The sequence below is a fragment of the Crinia signifera genome, chromosome 5 (assembly GCF_055691185.1).
Source record: "Crinia signifera chromosome 5, ASM5569118v1, whole genome shotgun sequence".
In the NCBI taxonomy this organism is placed as follows: Eukaryota; Metazoa; Chordata; class Amphibia; order Anura; family Myobatrachidae; genus Crinia; species Crinia signifera.
Genome location: NC_139221.1, coordinates 44,652,066 through 44,666,160, shown reverse-complemented (window position 1 = coordinate 44,666,160; position 14,095 = coordinate 44,652,066). Strand labels below are relative to the sequence as shown.

Here is a 14,095-nt window from a genome sequence, read left to right as displayed (position 1 = left end):
TCTTTCTTTAGCAGTGAGATTATTGTTATATCTTTTGCTATTTTTAGACAGGTTCTCAATGTCATCTTGCACTAGGGTGCAAAATGTTTCAATGTATGGGCCCTTAAGATGTTTAGGGAAAAAAACGGATTTTGGTCTAAATTGACTATTGGTGGTATCTAAATCGTCACTGGAATTCTCTTTGTCAGCGAAGAACTTCTTAATCGTTAGTTTCCTAACGAAACGCTGTATATCCAGAAACGTCTCAAAGGGTTGGATATCGTTTGTAGGCGCAAATTTTAAACCTTTGCCTAACAAGGAGGTTTCTTCTTTAGTTAGGTTATGATTACTCAAATTGAAGATTTTTGTCATCTTCAATTGTTGAGAATCTGCATTTAGTAGGTTCTTTTTTGGCCTTTTGCGGTTGTTATGTTTACGTTTATTGTCTCTATTTCTAGAGTGTTTGTTTATTCCTCCCCTTTTACCTCGCCTCGTCTTGTTTGTTTTTATTTCCGTTAAGTTCTCCAGCCTCCTCTGTCTAAAAAAGGGGTCCTGGGTGTTTGATCTAATTCTGTGAAGCGGTTACGCCATTGGGGGTCTGGATCACTGTTCCTCAGATTTCTTCTCTCAAACAGGTCACTATGGTTCTGTTCACGCCTATATGAGTTCATTTGGGGTCTATTGTGGGGGTATCTGTTTTTTTCCCCTCGTTTTTTCCAATCCCCGTGATGGATTAATGGGATTGCTATTCCACTGATTTCTATGTGGTTTATTGATCTCTCTATTATGGATAGGTGGACCATAATGGATAGGTGGGCCATAATGACTTGGATTAGCGTTACCATTGGTTTCTCTGGCATAAATATGATTACCATAATGATCATTATATTCATTCCTTTTTTTATCCCTTTTGTTGTTAATTTTTGGGTTTCTAGATCTTATATATTGTGGGGTAGGAGGTTCTTCCGCTGTATTGACTAAAGCTTTTTTTATATCGTTATCCCGATGAAATTTTTTTAATTTTTTTGTTGCTAGCATTTTTTCTACTTTACTAGTACTAGAAATAATCCTATTCTCATACTGTTTATATTCAGGTGATGCATTGAATGGTGTCACTAGTTCTTTATACTTGGTAATTTCTTTTTCAATATTTACCAATTCTCTCTTCCTCTCCTGAATAATTAAATGCATGAGAGAAAAAGAGCATTCATCGGTTATTGTGTTCCATTTATTTTTAAACTCCTTGTCTGGAGTAGTGAATGATGCTTCTTTTTCTATTTTAAGCCCTTTCGGAATCAATTTATGTGCCAGGTATTCCTCCAGGGTCGCAATTTCCCACCATGTTTTGCAATCCCTGATCAGCACTTGTTCTAATTTCCTCATGAGATTCTCTAAATCATCGTCATAAAGATCTACAACATCCTCATTTTTGTTGAAAACATTTTGAAATTTTGACAATCTGCATTCTCTTGCATGAAACATGTTTTTTTGCAGTACAAAATATTAAGCAATATAATCTTTGGCGCAAAAAGGGGGCAGCACTTAACCTCACTGGGAGTTACCTTCCCAGTAAAATATAAACAGTAAAAAGAAATGAATGGGATAAAGCGCCCAACTGTATGATACAGGATAATGTAGTCTTACTTTCTGCTGTGACTGTCCATAAGTTCTTATAGTCCTGATATGTGGTTCAAAACGTCCAACGATATTACTCAGGCAGTTTTCTCCATATACCACATGAAAAATAAAAAGTATAAACAAACAATGTGTAATTCTGTCTGATACAGTCTTATAATAAAGGTGATCCCCAGGGATGAAGAAATCTTGTGTATATTCTTTTCCTCCTTTTCCCACCAGTGCCTATTCCAACCGATAGTCTTAATAGGTTCACCACGTGTCCCCCAGTCAATGATTTTCTTACATGTATGCTTACATGTAATCTACACCTTCTACACACATCAAGGTTTCTTTCAGTCAAAGTTATGCGTACTTGTATGCTTACTTGCAAAGTGCTTGACTACTCCTATCAAGGTTTCTTTAGATAGACATCTCAGACACGGTACAGGTCCAACCGGTATTTTATTGGTAAAAAAAGGGAGTATTTTTCTCCTTTCTCGTATAAAATACAACAATCCACAACAATGAGATAAAAAATGGAAAACCTGGACCACTCCACCTGATACTTTCACTGGGAGTTTCCCTGATGTTATTTTGAGGCCTCGAGAAGCTCACCGGTTCCAGCAGTCAGGGGGTAGAACCAGGGTCCAAAAGTAAAAAAGAGGTAGCAACACCGCACCATGTTTTTTTGCAGCCTAACGGTGATACCAAAAAAAGGTGAATTTACAAGAATACAACACAATTGGTAATTGGATCACCCTCGGGCGCAGCTGCTGGTGAGTTTCAAACACTTATTGAGGAGTCACCACTCCCCCAAAAACATAGATACACACAATTTTATAAGTGGAAACCCTCTAGCGCTTAGACATGAACAAAAGTACTTCCCTTTATTGGTTTTTAGATGCTCCTGTGTAGACAAGTATGTAGGATAGATCGTCCTTGTGGTGAATTTTCGTAGATGTTTTTTTAGTCCATGTAACAAACAAAAAGTAATAAGGACGTCAGTTTCATCCACACCACAATAAATGGTTCTACACCCGTGCAAAATAGATGGAGACTGTGCAAATTAATCTTCCTCTATCCAACACAAGGAGCAGACAGATGTAATCTGTAAGGATAATTTTTGCGTACCCAGACTCACATAAAAATGTGGCTGGTTCCACACATCAAGGTATCTTTTAATCTTTAATGCGTACCCAACTCACAGTTAAGGAGTATGGTATCCTCACATAAAGGTATCTTTTGACCAAACGAATAAATGCCAAGGGGATGCGTACCCCAACTCACTGGTAAAGATGCTGTACAAATCACATCAAGGTATCTTTCAGGCCACTCAGCTGGTATATCAAAAGTGCTTTTAATGACTTCCACATCCAGAAGTACACAATATGTAATAAAATCAAACAAAGTAATCACTGTGACTGCCGTGAACAATAGAACAATGGTGCAAACTAGGAGTCTACAACCTGGGTGGTCTTCCGGATGATCAGGCCAGGGAGTAGGTCAGTCAGAGTTCCAGGTTCTAGCAGTCATCTGGGGATCACCTTCCTCTAGGTACACACGACGCGTTTCGATCCTGCTCTGGGATCTTTTTCAAGTGTATAGAGGATAAAATTGAATGGGTTTATATACCCATATACAGGAAGTGACAGGACTTCCTGTTTCCTGTGCTGCACAAAATTCTACAAACATTTAAATTCATAAAAACATCCAGTACATAGTGTTACCTAATGTACATTATATCTGATAAGCCCATAGTCACATATCCCAAAAATATGTAAAGAAATCAGGGTTCCCAACGTATTTAAAAGGACGCTGGACACCGCGATACCGGAAGTGTGGTGCGTTCCACTGCACCCACTTCCGCGTGTCACGCTGCCGGAGGTTGTATGCCGCGCTCTTAGAGCCGGCGGGATGGAGGCTGTGCGCTATAGATATGCGCGGCGCCTCTAGATGATGTGTGCGTGTCAGCACAGTTATAGGTAAATCCTATATTCAGCCGGAGACCCGGAAGTGCGCGCGATGTTCGTGCGCGACGCTTCCTGATGAGGTATGCGTTCCAGCAAATAAAGGAAGTGTGCGTTCCAGCACACTCTACGGTAGACTCTATATATAGAGAGCCAGCAAATGGGGAGCGCGCGCGATATTAAAGCGCAGCGCTTCCTGATGCAATAAGCGTTCCAGCATATCTAGATTTGCGTTCCAGCTAGTTAAAAAACGAGCTGCCATATAACAAAATAAAACATGCAGCTTAAAAATGTTAAAAGGTTAAAAAAATCTATTGGGAGAGATGACTAGGGGCTGTACAAAAATACAAAAGTACAAAAATACAAAATCAACATACACATATACATAATAAAAAAGCATGTATAGTATAAAGCGTCCGTGTATTTCATTATTTCTTCCATTTCCAAAATGTGAAAGACATAGACCGGAATACTCTAATGACAGTCAAATCCAAGGCTCAGAAAACAAAGGATAACAAATTTGAGTTTGCCTTTATAACAGGATATAACCCTAGACATAGGGAAATCGAAAAATCCATTAAGAAACACTGGCCAATACTGCATAAGGACCCTATACTGAAAAATCTGATCCCAGATAAACCAACTTGCATCTACAGAAAGGCACCTAATTTGAAAAATAAACTGACATCCAGCCAATTAAAACCTCCAGTTCGACCTGGGAGGATTAGATCAATGGGCTTTTATAGATGCGGTTTGTGCTTACCATGTAGACATATAAATGGGGAAGGAAAAAACAAAATCACGGAAATTTTTATAAATGGGAAAGAGGTAAAAATTTGTGATTTCATCACTTGTAATAGCCAAAATGTAGTATATGCTATTAGATGTACATGCAACAAGTTTTATATCGGCCGTACGTCAAGGGCTTTAAAAGTCCGTATTGCCGAGCATGTGCGCAATATAAAAAAAGGAGTCGAAACACATGCATTATCCGCCCATTTTAAAACTGCACACAAGTGTTCACCTGCTTATATATCAGGTTTTTTTGGGTTAAAAACCGTGAGTGCAGATTTAAGAGATAAAGATGTGGCAAGTAAACTGGCAAAAGCCGAAATGGAATATATCTTCAAATTCAATACACTATTTCCGGGTGGCCACAATAGTGATTTTGAACTAAAATGGTTTTTATGAGAAATTATTTTATTATGAACTTTTTTTATTATGTATCCTTAGGCATGCCTCTTTCTCTTTTTCTGTAGCATTTCATCCAGGCCATCAGGAAGAAATAATGAAATACACGGACGCTTTATACTATACATGCTTTTTTATTATGTATATGTGTATGTTGATTTTGTATTTTTGTACTTTTGTATTTTTGTACAGCCCCTAGTCATCTCTCCCAATAGATTTTTTTAACCTTTTAACATTTTTAAGCTGCATGTTTTATTTTGTTATATGGCAGCTCGTTTTTTAACTAGCTGGAACGCAAATCTAGATATGCTGGAACGCTTATTGCATCAGGAAGCGCTGCGCTTTAATATCGCGCGCGCTCCCCATTTGCTGGCTCTCTATATATAGAGTCTACCGTAGAGTGTGCTGGAACGCACACTTCCTTTATTTGCTGGAACGCATACCTCATCAGGAAGCGTCGCGCACGAACATCGCGCGCACTTCCGGGTCTCCGGCTGAATATAGGATTTACCTATAACTGTGCTGACACGCACACATCATCTAGAGGCGCCGCGCATATCTATAGCGCACAGCCTCCATCCCGCCGGCTCTAAGAGCGCGGCATACAACCTCCGGCAGCGTGACACGCGGAAGTGGGTGCAGTGGAACGCACCACACTTCCGGTATCGCGGTGTCCAGCGTCCTTTTAAATACGTTGGGAACCCTGATTTCTTTACATATTTTTGGGATATGTGACTATGGGCTTATCAGATATAATGTACATTAGGTAACACTATGTACTGGATGTTTTTATGAATTTAAATGTTTGTAGAATTTTGTGCAGCACAGGAAACAGGAAGTCCTGTCACTTCCTGTATATGGGTATATAAACCCATTCAATTTTATCCTCTATACACTTGAAAAAGATCCCAGAGCAGGATCGAAACGCGTCGTGTGTACCTAGAGGAAGGTGATCCCCAGATGACTGCTAGAACCTGGAACTCTGACTGACCTACTCCCTGGCCTGATCATCCGGAAGACCACCCAGGTTGTAGACTCCTAGTTTGCACCATTGTTCTATTGTTCACGGCAGTCACAGTGATTACTTTGTTTGATTTTATTACATATTGTGTACTTCTGGATGTGGAAGTCATTAAAAGCACTTTTGATATACCAGCTGAGTGGCCTGAAAGATACCTTGATGTGATTTGTACAGCATCTTTACCAGTGAGTTGGGGTACGCATCCCCTTGGCATTTATTCGTTTGGTCAAAAGATACCTTTATGTGAGGATACCATACTCCTTAACTGTGAGTTGGGTACGCATTAAAGATTAAAAGATACCTTGATGTGTGGAACCAGCCACATTTTTATGTGAGTCTGGGTACGCAAAAATTATCCTTACAGATTACATCTGTCTGCTCCTTGTGTTGGATAGAGGAAGATTAATTTGCACAGTCTCCATCTATTTTGCACGGGTGTAGAACCATTTATTGTGGTGTGGATGAAACTGACGTCCTTATTACTTTTTGTTTGTTACATGGACTAAAAAAACATCTACGAAAATTCACCACAAGGACGATCTATCCTACATACTTGTCTACACAGGAGCATCTAAAAACCAATAAAGGGAAGTACTTTTGTTCATGTCTAAGCGCTAGAGGGTTTCCACTTATAAAATTGTGTGTATCTCCCCACACATGCCTCCCCTCTCTTCCCAGCATATGCCTGCCCCTCCCCTCTCCATGGCCACCATATGGCTGTCCCTGCCCAGCATCTGGCTGTCTCTCTCTCCTATTTAATTGTATTTTTTCACATGTACCCCATCTATCATTTCTATACTCCCATCCATAGTCTACCATTTTCCAACAACACCCTCTTTTTCTTTGTTCTCCTCACATCTCACTGTTCCTCTCCCATTTTCCCATTCTTGTGACTCCCCTTTCTTATTCCTCTTCACACCTTACATCACTACTACTACCTACTACTGTGGGTATTATGTGTAATCGGCACTACTGTGGGCGTTTATTTATAAGGGACAATACTACTGTGGGCGTTATGTTTAGGGGCATTACTTCTGTGGCATTGTGTATAAGGAGCACTACTAATTTGAGCTCTGTGTATATGTGGTGTATTGTGAATCAGGGACACCACATGTGGCGTAATGTGAATAAGATTGTGCTACTGTATGGTATAATTGAATTGGCGGTGCTATTGTGCGGCTATGCCAACTTTATTTGTGTGAGCTGTCACTGTATTGAATATGGGAGGGCGCAGCTATAGAGTTTGCAAGAGGGTGCAAGACACCCTAGTACCGGCCCTGCCTAAACCATAGAGAGTTGGCCAAAAAAGTAAAAAGCGTTTACACTATAATCGCTTCAGTATAGAAATCTGTCTAGTAAACAAACGGTTTTTTGGCTCAAGCTGCAGTTTACTAGAAATTGAGGTGGCGGTCTAGCTGATATTTGGTATTACATGTGTTTATTTTATTTTACACCAAACAGGATCTACTGAGAAAAATAGAGGAGCTGAGGGAGAAGCTGCTGTCTGAGCGGCAGAGCAAACTTCTTCTGGAAATGCAGATAAGAAAAGAAATGGGGGAGGCCATGTATCAGCAGATGGTGCATCTGGATGAGACTTGGAGGTACCGTCGTGAACATTTTACAGGATGTTGCTATGGAATTTGTTACTGCTAATGTAAAGCTGTGTGTAGATAATGCTACCCCCAAACTGAAAGCTTTCAGTAGCTATGACGCATTGGTGAGGTGCAAGGTTATACAAACTTCGCGTCAGACTCCTCTGTACTTGAATTGATGAACATTGAGACAATGAGCTTTCAGAGAGCATGGAACTATCTCCTTGTTCCTGCAATGTGTGCACCTTGCAGCATACTGTACCAGCACGCTTACATACGCATGCTCCAGCCATGCCTTAGTAGACAATGGGAGCTGGCTGCAATGAGGACGTTCGGCATTCTGTGATGCATTCGCATCGTGATCCCGCTACAGTAAGCTGCTATATTTAGACAAGTTGTATCGGGACACACTTGTAACATTTGGTAATCGGGGATCTAAAGAAACATTCCAGTGAGGACCTGATTTTAAAATCTATTCAGTAGTTCTCTAGTGAACATGCATAGAAACACACTATTCTAGATAATCTATAGATGGATGTATGTGAGATGTTACTTGGAGGAACTTTTTTAGTTTTTATGCTTTCATACTAGTAAACGTTTAGAAGATTACAAAGAAACTACAGAGGAACAACTGGAGAACCGACTGGAAATGTATAGGAAGGCCATAAAGAACCATGCATATCGCCAGGCCATGGAGGACCTTGAGGAGGATTATGTCCCCTTAGATGAGTTCCAAGCTGAACAGGAAAAAGTAGAGGTTAGAATGGCTTTTTTTTTTTTTTCTAGTGTAACTGTGCACTCCAGTAAGGGTTAGAGTGTGTGTGTGTATTTAGATGACCCCTGTCAGGATGCGGCAGTCTATACTATGACCACAGGTCATTTATGAGTGCCGTTGTAGACTTGCATAGTGTATGTATGTGTTTGTATATATCTATATCATGCACTAAGTTAAAATCTGACGCTGGGGTTCTGCTGTTTTTGTCCAAAAAGGGCTTTGTATACAATTCCAGAGACAGGGCACCAATTTCCATTTTGCAATAAGTAATTTTTTTTATTTCTCAAATCTACTGCATAGTAACTAACGTTTCGATCCTAAACTTTGACCTTAGTCACGGCACAGTCCATCATCAGAGTCCCCAATTTATAGGTTACTATATCATTCCGAATATTCTCAATACATTTATACCTTCTTGATACTATCTCATTGGGTCCTTATCAATATGTTTCTAAATATATAGAGAATATTATGTATCCATAAAAAAGAACAATTATACAAACGGGTGAAAATGAAAAAAACATCCATAATGATCATCATCAGTCCATAATAGGAGACGAGAGGAACTATTACATTTTATCTTTTATTGGAAAAGAGAGCGACAATAACACTTCACGATGTTCATAAAGGAATATCCTATATATTCAGATGCTATCTGTATAAAACTTCTATCCCATACTATACATTTCAGTCTAGTATAATGTACATTCTTAGTGCTCCGTTGGGTTTGTCTATGGTCCAGATGGAACTCTGGTCCCAAATGCACACCCAAAAGGAGGAGAAAAGGAAAAAATATTATTGCAATATTCTCCTTACTGGTCTTTCCAAGAACACTCTGGCCACTGCAGTTTGAATGCTGCTGCGAGGCTGATCTTCCTAGCAAGTTCCTAGAAGTTCCACGCACACCTAACCCTCAGAGGCATTTGGCTATTATATAGCTTCCCTTCTGGACATGCAACTTGGTGGGACTGCTATGATATTACTGGTGCCTGTCCTTGTGTCCCCCACCCCCCTTATGTCCCTATAGATTGTAAGCTTGCAACAGGGCCCTACTAACTCCATGTCTGTCTGGTGTTACCCAGTTTGTTCTATGACTTTCTACAATTGTAAAGCGCACCGGAATCTGCTGCGCTATATAAGAAACTGTAAATAATTATAATGAGTAAAAGCCACAATCACTTGGCCTGCATGTGATCCTGCCACCTAGGAAGGTCCCGATTGGCTCCAGGGGGATCGGCTGGCCACACTGCTGTGACTTCTAGTGTATCTCCGCCTTTTTTTAAAGCCTTCCTGTGAGCTCCGAACTAGCCAACTTGAGATGCAGGGCCTTATTCTGGTTCACTCTTAGAGGCAAATTCCATCTCAAATGGACTAAACCATGTGCACTGCAGGTGGGGCAGATGTAACATGTGCAGATAGAATTAGATTTGGGTGGGGTTTTTCTTCGAAGTGAGATCTATATGGCTGTGTAGAAATAATGCAGTCAGTATTTTCCATGCACAGAAACAAAATAACTCACCCAAATCTAACTCTCTGCACATGTTTCATCTGCCCCACCTGCAGTGCATATGGTTTTGTCCATTTGAAAAGGAATTTGCATCTAAGAGTGAACCAGAATAAGGCCCACAATCTTGGTAATGCTAGAAATATAGATCATTGCTCTTGTACACTCGAACAACCTTCATGCTACTCAATTCTAGGGCGTGGCATGAAGGTGACGTCAAATAGGCTTGTCCAGTTTGCTGTACACACTGCATAATAGGCACCAAACCGCTAGCATTGTCACTAGGTATGATTTGCAGCACTCGAGACCTGACAATGCGGGAGTGCGCATATAGACCGTACACACTAAGCAATATAGGTAATATGCTGACCCACCCAACCGGACCGTGTATCGCTCAGCATGTACCCAGCTTACCTAAACTGTCTCTGCAGGAGAGGGACCGTCAAATTGAAGAGTTGGAGATTGCACTCGGTTTAAGTAAGCCATCGAATGATGATGTAACCAGCAAAGGTATGTAGTAATCTCATGAGGATGTTGGATACAGAACCTGATGGGTTTACAGTAAAGTTGATGATGGTAAAAATTGTTGGTACTTATGTACTAACTGGGCTGCCGATTTTGAAATCTGGTCCATCGCATCGCATCCGACCATATCGCATGCGATGCGATGGACCCAATTTTTCCATAGGATTCAATGTTAAAATGGACTGAGTCCATTTTAACATGGAATTCAATGGGAAAAGGGGTCCTTTTCATACCCCTACTATCCAAGTGGGCATGGAGTTGGATATAAACCTGTAGCGAGCCACTGAGCCCGAAGCGTGGCGAGCCCCGCAAGGGGACACAGAATACCGTCCCCTCGCGGGGCTCACTTCGCTCGCCACGCTTCGGGCTCGGTGGCTCGCTACGCTCGCCACAGGTTTATATCCGACTCCATGCCCACTTGGATAGTAGGGGTATGAAAAGGACCCCTTTTTCCCATTGAATTCCTTGTTAAAATGGACTCAGTCCATTTTAACATTGAATCCTATGGAAAAATCGGGTCATCGTATCGCATGCGATTTGGTCGGATGCGATATCGCATCGCATCTGATTGTATGCCTTAAGTTAAGGCATACAATCAAAAAATCGGCAGCCCAGATAATACATAAGTACCAAATTGTTTTTGTTGAAGACAAAGGGGAATTGGATCTTGAGACCATGCAAATATTTTTAGATCTTTTAAAGGCCACATTTTTCCTAAGCAATGCTTTCCATTATTCTATTCTTCATCCATGGGGGTAACCTCCACAAGGGAAAATAGCCCCTGGCAGTCAGGATCCCAACTGTCAGACATTTAGCAGTCGAATTCCAATGTCAGTCGTCCGGCACCTGCTTTCACTAGCACTGCTGCTGTTGGCAAACCATTAACACTTTGTCTTCTGTGTACTAATACTTGATATTCCCTTTAGAACAGGATCCCTTGACTGGTGCTGTGACTGCATTAACCAAACGTTGTCAAGATAAAGAAAAGGTATATTGCTTATTTATTATTCATATAGAGCACACATATTTCACAGCGCTTTTACAGGGAATATATGGCCATTCACATCTGTCCCTGCCCCAGAGGAGCTTGCACTCTATATTCCCTACTGCATGTATATGCATACACATTCACATTCGTGTTCATTTTGTTGGGAGCCAATTATCTTACCAGCAGAGCCAGCCCTAACTAATTTGATGCCCTACGCAAGACTTTAGATGGTGCCCCCTAGCACTGGCGCTAGTTCAGGCTCGTGTCTCAGCAACCTTCTCCTAGCACAACACCCGTCACCCATAGCAATCCTTATTTGTGTGTCCTGTGCAAGCAAGAGCGTTAGTGGCCCTTCCTGGCAGCCCCCCTCTAGGAGCAGTGGCAACTTTTGTAATTGCCCCCACTGTCTCTACTCCTTGATCTTGCACTCATGGTAGGTAGCCAAAGCCGAGCTGCAGGGCCATCTTCCTTTCAGGTGCCCTGTAAACCATTGTCAAGCTGAACCAGTCTTAGAATGCATGCCTCTAGGCCAGTGGTCTCCAATTTTAATCGGGCGTGAGCTACCCGAGGCAGATTTAACCTTCTAAAGAGCTACTAAAAGAAAAAAAATAGCCAATAACCGAAAAATGCCCCTTACACATGTGCCGCACGCCATAATACTTATTACACATTATTCCACACTTCAATGCTCCTGACAATATGCTGCACACCGTAATGCCCCTGACACAATATGCCCTATGTTGTGGAGGAGCAGACATCAGTGGCCTAGCTACCCGGATCACTGCGAGGGGTTGGCAACCCCTGCCTATGCTTAGGGCCAGCTCTGCCTACCAGTAGATGTTGGATTGTGGGAGGAATCCCAGAAATGTGAGGAACTATTGCTAACCATTAAGTCGGTGCTGCTGATAATTAAATAAAACACCTTAGTCTTGTGTCCTTTATAAATTGAGTCAGGTTGTTATTAATTTCTGAAATTTTTGGGTAATTATATCTCCAAAAAATGAAGTACCTGTACTGAATACATATCATTGTGTGCATGTGAGTGTGAATGGTCTAAATTTTTATGGCGCAGACATACATACAATCTCATGCTATTCAATTGAATCCTAAAAATTGTGCAGATGTACAGATGTAGCGCCTCTCAGCCAGCCCAGAGAATTGCCAGATTCCCTGAGCTGGCGGAAAGGCGCTGCATCTGATGGGGACGCACAAGTGTCGCATGCGCATCCCCTTCACTTGGCGGCGGATGGAGGAATTCCTGCCCATTTCCGCTTCAGGGAGACTGGCAGGGTTATTGGGGGTTCAAAGAGTGGCGATGGGCTCCGCAGGAATGGGGAGTGCCTGTGCCCCCTTCTTGCGGCTGGTGAGTGGTGACAGATGGCGATTCTATCGCCAGGAGCAGCTGTAATGAGAGCTGCTTCATCTGTATGATCAGAGTTGGGGAGGGGGAGAGTCAACTTCGGTCCATTTTTTTGTTTTGGCGAGTAAAGATTTTAGTATGTTTATTACTGTATGTTTGGTTTTTCCATATGTATATAGATTGGAACATTCATATGTAAATTGGTAACTTTCCTACTTTTGTTAGGTGATAGTTGGTTTGAAGGTACAGATACTGAATATTAGGGATGAAAGTGATCTAAATGTAAGAAGACTGACTGAAGAAAATGAAATGTTGAAGCAGCACCTTAAAATAAAGGTAACTATGTATCCAATTTATTGTAATTTAATCTTTTTTTTTTTTTTTTTTTTTTTTATACAGAGAAGCATTGCACAGATCTGACTGATATGTGCAATGCTGCATTTTTTTTTTTTGGGCTGCCGGAAAACTCCTCGCCGGAAAACTCCTCATCAGACAATACGAATCATGGGAATTCGATAGCTTAGTAAATTTGCTGAATTCTCAGGCCGTATTTTTCGGGCAGATCCCTGTAGTACCTGTTAGTACCACTGAACGTCTGGGATTGGCAATCTTGATAAATTTCCCTCCAGTGTGTTAAATGACAGACGCTGATTGGCTGGTACCATCTCCCAAGGTTTTGCTATATTTCCTCACCCCTAAATAGCCTCCCTCACAAGACCACTTCTGCTTTGACTGCAACACTCGCATGTTATCCCAGAGCATAACTAGGACTACTATGATTGCATTACTAGGATTACTATTCTTGGTGCTATTCAAAGTGGATTTTCTCTGAATATTTGGGGGAACTAAGCCATTTAGAACCATGAGGCCGTTCTTTAGGGTAAAGGTTAATAAAAATTGCCTGAAGGGGTGGTTTGGCCTTTTAATTCAATGGGGCAGATTTATTAAGCTTGGAGAAGAGATAAACTGGAGATAAAGCGGAGAAAAGGTAAAAGGAGATAAAGCACCAGCCCAATCAGCTGTGTTTGAAAAAGACAGTTGGGAGTTGATTGGCTGGTGCTTTATCTCCTTTTACCTTTTCTCCGCTTTATCTCCAGTTAATCTCTTCTCCAAGCTTAATAAATTTGCCCCAATGTTAGAACATGTATACCTCTCAATATTTTCTGTGCGTGCTGTAAATATGGCCCATACTGCTTCTCTGCTGCAGGAACAGGAGATCCGAGGTCTCCAGAACCTGGCGGAGCGCGCCATTCAGTTGGAAGCTTCTGTAACCGAACTCCAGGAGCAGCTTGATGAAAGCCGGAAGCTTGGTTCAGCTGTGGACATAAGTGAACCGAAACCTAAAAAAGGCTTATTTTCCAACCTACGAAGTACAATGACTCCAAAGAAGACTAAATCATCAGACAAAACGGAAGAAACCCCAGGCCTGGCCAGAAAGAAGCCTTTACTCTCACGTAAATGAGATATGTATTCTGTATTTGTGTGTAGATATAACTTATTGTTTTATGTAATTTTAATAAGTATTCAGATTGTTAGTTACTGGTATGAATTTAATAAAGAGCATTTTCAGAAAGTA

At 41.2% G+C, this 14,095-nt stretch overlaps 1 protein-coding gene across 2 annotated transcripts in view; it reads left to right on the top strand.

Annotated features, from left to right (window-relative positions):
• LOC146080167 (kinesin-like protein KIF20A) overlaps positions 1 to 14,095 on the top strand; it is a 32,702-nt gene extending 18,607 nt beyond the window's left edge. For both annotated transcript variants that reach the window (XM_083187113.1, XM_083187112.1), the window contains exons 13-18: positions 7,237 to 7,376; positions 7,959 to 8,124; positions 10,078 to 10,156; positions 11,098 to 11,159; positions 12,745 to 12,855; positions 13,727 to 14,095. In XM_083187113.1, the coding sequence (XP_083043239.1) occupies positions 7,237 to 7,376; positions 7,959 to 8,124; positions 10,078 to 10,156; positions 11,098 to 11,159; positions 12,745 to 12,855; positions 13,727 to 13,981 (813 nt within the window). In that variant the 3' untranslated portion in view covers positions 13,982 to 14,095. The remainder of the gene's footprint in view (positions 1 to 7,236; positions 7,377 to 7,958; positions 8,125 to 10,077; positions 10,157 to 11,097; positions 11,160 to 12,744; positions 12,856 to 13,726) is intronic.